General features: G+C 46.3%; 2 protein-coding genes across 2 annotated transcripts in view; both read left to right on the top strand.

Moving 5' to 3' along the window:
• Positions 1-2,260, top strand: part of LOC123968646 (gonadotropin-releasing hormone II receptor-like) — a 6,584-nt gene extending 4,324 nt beyond the window's left edge. The window contains exons 3-4 of the mRNA XM_046045511.1: positions 1,802-2,148; positions 2,248-2,260. Of these exons, the coding sequence (XP_045901467.1) occupies positions 1,802-2,148; positions 2,248-2,260 (360 nt within the window). The remainder of the gene's footprint in view (positions 1-1,801; positions 2,149-2,247) is intronic.
• Positions 2,261-3,981: 1,721 nt separating this feature from the next.
• LOC123968645 (DNA-directed RNA polymerase III subunit RPC7-like) overlaps positions 3,982-5,563 on the top strand; it is a 5,346-nt gene continuing 3,764 nt past the window's right edge. The window contains exons 1-8 of the mRNA XM_046045510.1: positions 3,982-4,065; positions 4,229-4,237; positions 4,392-4,400; positions 4,544-4,552; positions 4,793-4,801; positions 5,033-5,041; positions 5,273-5,281; positions 5,513-5,521. Coding sequence (XP_045901466.1) covers positions 3,982-4,065; positions 4,229-4,237; positions 4,392-4,400; positions 4,544-4,552; positions 4,793-4,801; positions 5,033-5,041; positions 5,273-5,281; positions 5,513-5,521 — 147 coding nt within the window. The remainder of the gene's footprint in view (positions 4,066-4,228; positions 4,238-4,391; positions 4,401-4,543; positions 4,553-4,792; positions 4,802-5,032; positions 5,042-5,272; positions 5,282-5,512; positions 5,522-5,563) is intronic.

Genomic DNA, 5,563 nt, shown 5'->3' with positions numbered 1-5,563 from the left:
AGGTAACACATCAAACAGGTAACACATCAAACAGGTAACACATCACTCAGGTAACACATCACTCAGGTAACACATCACTCAGGTAACACATCACGCAGGTAACACATCACTCAGATAACACATCACTCAGGTAACAAATCAAAGAGGTAACACATCACGCAGGTAACACATCACTCAGGTAACACATCAAACAGGTAACACATCACTCAGGTAACACATCACTCAGGTAACACATCAAACAGGTAACCCATCAAACAGGTAACACATCACTCAGGTAACACATCACGAAGGTAACACATCAAACAGGTAACACATCAAACAGGTAACACATCACTCAGGTAACACATCACTCAGGTAACACATCACTCAGGTAACACATCACGCAGGTAACACATCACTCAGGTAACACATCACTCAGGTAACACATGGCTGATTTTGCTCTGACTGAAGCTGGTCTCAGGTAACCACCAGGCGACATCACTGAGTTTCCCCAGAGAATCAAACTCATGAAACTAACCTCACAGAATGAATCAGAGAGTCCAGGTTTGTTCCTGCGAAGCAAGGAACCAATCAGCTGCTACTGAATCCGACATGTCTCACCTGGTTATCAGTCGTTACCAGGTGAAGCAGCACATGATGATTAATCTCATTTCTAAAAGGTGGAGCTCTTTAGTTTAGGTGAGGTCGACCGCCTGCAGGAGAGTAACGCTCACTGAGGGTCCGGGGCCGAGGGTCCAGGCAGGACCCTAACGTAGACATTCAGACAGATGCAGTGAATACAGAAACACACCAGTAGGTCCGAACAAAGGTAACTAATCCAACAACTGGGCCAATTAATCCAAACACAGAGAGACAGAAACTGTCAACATGAGCGGATTAAATACAGGTGAGATACCAGGTGAGACACAACAGGTATTCAGACAGCTGAAAACCAATCACGACAAAGTAACACAGGAAGTCACATGAGGACAGATTTAACAAAATAAAACAGAACACGTGGAACGACCACATAACTGAGCAAAACCTTATCAAGGGGAACATCAAACCCAGAACCACGACCCTGATGATTGGTCCCACTAGTTACTGACATCACAGACGGAACTGTCGTCTCACAGGTTGGATTTATTACAAAATACTGCGTTTACTGTGTATATACGTTGTGTGAAGTGTCTGAGCTGCAGCTTCATGTCACAGCAGCTTCAGTATTATTCATATTAATATTTATGATATGATAATCTGCTGGAAGAGCAGCTGAAGGACGGCCTGAGCCGCTCTGTTCATTATTTCATCATCCTGTGATCTGCACTGCGATTGGCTCCCTGCTGCGGCCTGTGATGCAGGTGAAAGGTTCTCCGTGAGGCTGCAGTGGAACCCTGAACATGAAATCCCTGAAGGAATGTTCTGCGAGATTAAAGTGTGAAACCTCCTGCTGTTAGCTCGGGCTAACTGCTCCCCTTGGTTTCTATAAGGAATGCTAACAACGCTAAGAGGCTGAAACACAGAAACAAACAGTTTCACTGAGCCACAGAAACACTGCAACAGTTTATCAGGAGTCCAAGAGAAGCCGGGACAGAACCAGAGAACCCGCTTCACCATTCAGCAGGTGCACTGCATTAAAATAAGGGCTTTAGTTTGCTGTCTTTAGCCAGGTGGAGGCTGTTCCAGAAATGTAGAGACATTATTATAAAAACAGTCCCTGTTAATAAACTGCCATCATTCTGGTCAGTTGGGATTGAGACTCTTGATAAATCTCCACTTGTGCTCAGGTAGCAGTAAAACTCCTGCGTCTGTCTCCCTGCAGCTGTTTATCTTCCGGGCGATCAGGGTGGAGGGCGTCGACTTCACTCAGTGCGCAACTCACGGCAGCTTCAGCCGCCGCTGGCAGGAAACCTCCTACAACATGTTCCACTTCACCACACTTTACGTCGTCCCCCTGCTGGTGATGAGCTGCTGCTACAGCCGCATCCTGCTGCACATCCACCTACAGCACCTGAGAAACAAAGGTAAGACACACCTGTATCAGACCTGCATCACACCTGTATCACCACTGAAACACACCTGTCTCACATGTGTCTCACACCTGCATCACACCTGTCTCACACCTGTTCATCCTGCTGCACATCCACCTGCAGCACCTGAGAAACAAAGGTAAGACACACCTGTATTACACCTCTATCACACCTGTATTACACCCGTATCACACCTGAAACACACCTGTATCACTCCTGAAAAACACCTGTATCACAGGAGACCAGAGTAAGACACACCTGGAACACACCTTTATCACACCTGAAACACACCTGTATCACACCTGACACACACCTGTATCATACCTGTATCACACCTATATTACACCTGTATCACACCTGTACCACAGGAGACCAGAGTAACACACACCTGTATCACGCCTAAAACACTCCTATATCACACCTGAAACACGGCTGTTCACAACTGACACACACCTATATCACACCTGTATCACAGGAGACACACCTGAAACACACCTTTATCACACCTGAAACACTCCTGTATCACACCTGTATCAATCCTGTGTCACTCCTGTACCACACATGTATCACACCTGTATCACAGGAGACCAGAGTAAGACACCTGAAACACACCTTTATCACACCTGAAACACACCTGTATCCCTCCTGTGTCACTCGTGTACCACACATGTATCACACCTTTATCACTCCTGTGTCACTCCTGTACCACACATGTATCACACCTGTATCACAGGAGACCAGAGTAAGACACACCTGAAACATTCCTGTATCACTCCTGTATCACACATGTATCACACCTGTACCACACATGTATCACACCTGTATCACTCCTGTGTCACTCCTGTATCACACATGTATCACACCTGTATCACTCCTGTGTTACTCCTGTACCACACATGTATCACACCTGTATCACTCCTGTGTCACTCCTGTATCGCACCTGTATCACTCCTGTGTCACTCCTGTATCACTCCTGTACCACACATGTATCACACCTTTATCACTCCTTTGTCACTCCTGTACCACACATGTATCACACCTGTATCACAGGAGACCAGAGTAAGACACACCTGAAACATTCCTGTATCACACATGTATCACACCTGAAACATTCCTGTATCACTCCTGTATCACACATGTATCACACCTGTATCACTCCTGTGTCACTCCTGTACCACACATGTATCACACCTGTATCATTCCTGTGTCACTCCTGTACCACACCTGTATCACACCTGAAACATTCCTGTATCACTCCTGTATCACACATGTATCACACCTGTATCACTCCTGTGTCACTCCTGTACCACACATGTATCACACCTGTATCATTCCTGTGTCACTCCTGTACCACACCTGTATCACACCTGAAACATTCCTGTATCACTCCTGTATCACACATGTATCACACCTGTATCACTCCTGTGTCACTCCTGTACCACACATGTATCACACCTGTATCATTCCTGTGTCACTCCTGTACCACACCTGTATCACACCTGAAACATTCCTGTATCACTCCTGTATCACACATGTATCACACCTGTATCACTCCTGTGTCACTCCTGTACCACACATGTATCACACCTGTATCATTCCTGTGTCACTCCTGTACCACACCTGTATCACACCTGAAACATTCCTGTATCACTCCTGTATCACACATGTATCACACCTGTATCACTCCTGTGTCACTCCTGTACCACACATGTATCACACCTGTATCATTCCTGTGTCACTCCTGTACCACACCTGTATCACACCTGAAACATTCCTGTATCACTCCTGTATCACACATGTATCACACCTGTATCACTCCTGTGTCACTCCTGTACCACACATGTATCACACCTGTATCATTCCTGTGTCACTCCTGTACCACACCTGTATCACACCTGAAACATTCCTGTATCACTCCTGTATCACACATGTATCACACCTGTATCACTCCTGTGTCACTCCTGTACCACACATGTATCACACCTGTATCACAGGAGACCAGAGTAAGACACACCTCAAACACTCCTGTATCACTCCTGTATCACAGGAGACCAGAGTAAGACACACCTGAAACACTTCTGTATCACACCTGAAACACTTCTGTATCACACCTGAAACACACCTGTATCACAGGAGACCAGAGTAAGACACACCTGAAACACTTCTGTATCACTCCTGTGTCACTCCTGTATCACTCCTGTATCACACCTGTATCACAGGAAACCAGAGTAAGACACACCTCAAACACTCCTGTATCACACATGTATCACACCTGTATCACTCCCGTGTCACTCCTGTATCACTCCTGTACCACACCTGTATCACTCCTGTGTCACTCCTGTATCACTCCTATGTCACTCCTGTATCACACCTGTATCACAGGAGACCAGAGTAAGACACACCTCAAACACTCCTGTATCACACCTGTATCACTCCTGTGTCACTCCTGTATCACTCCTGTGTCACTCCTGTATCACTCCTGTGTCACTCCTCTGTCACTCCTGTATCACTCCTGTATCACACCTGTATCACAGGAGACCAGAGTAAGACACACCTGAAACGCTTCTGTATCACACCTGAAACACACTTGTATCACAGGAGACCAAAGTAAGACACACCTCAAACACTTCTGTATCACACCTGTATCACTCCTGTGTCACTCCTGTATCACTCCTGTGTCACTCCTGTATCACTCCTGTATCACACCTGTATCACTCCTGAAACACTCCTGTATCACACCTGTATCACACCTGTATCACTCCTGTGTCACTCCTGTATCACAGGAGACCAGAGTAAGACACACCTGAAACACTTCTGTATCACACCTGTATCACACCTGTATCACTCCTGTGTCACTCCTGTATCACTCCTGTATCACACCTGTATCACTCCTGTGTCACTCCTGTATCACTCCTGTGTCACTCCTGTATCACTCCTGTATCACACCTGTATCACTCCTGAAACACTCCTGTATCACACCTGTATCACACCTGTATCACTCCTGTGTCACTCCTGTATCACAGGAGACCAGAGTAAGACACACCTGAAACACTTCTGTATCACACCTGTATCACACCTGTATCACTCCTGTGTCACTCCTGTATCACTCCTGTATCACACCTGTATCACTCCTGTGTCACTCCTGTATCACTCCTGTGTCACTCCTGTATCACTCCTGTATCACACCTGTATCACTCCTGAAACACTCCTGTATCACACCTGTATCACACCTGTATCACTCCTGTGTCACTCCTGTATCACAGGAGACCAGAGTAAGACACACCTGAAACACTTCTGTATCACACCTGTATCACACCTGTATCACTCCTGTGTCACTCCTGTATCACTCCTGTATCACACCTGTATCACTCCTGTGTCACTCCTGTATCACTCCTGTGTCACTCCTGTATCACTCCTGTATCACACCTGTATCACTCCTGAAACACTCCTGTATCACACCTGTATCACACCTGTATCACTCCTGTGTCACTCCTGTATCACAGGAGACCAGAGTAAGACACACCTGAAACACTTCTGTATCACACCTGTATCAC

This window comes from Micropterus dolomieu, linkage group LG03 (genome assembly GCF_021292245.1).
Source record: "Micropterus dolomieu isolate WLL.071019.BEF.003 ecotype Adirondacks linkage group LG03, ASM2129224v1, whole genome shotgun sequence".
In the NCBI taxonomy this organism is placed as follows: Eukaryota; Metazoa; Chordata; class Actinopteri; order Centrarchiformes; family Centrarchidae; genus Micropterus; species Micropterus dolomieu.
The sequence above is the reverse complement of the archived record's forward strand: the minus strand, read 5'-3'. Positions and strand labels throughout refer to the sequence as shown.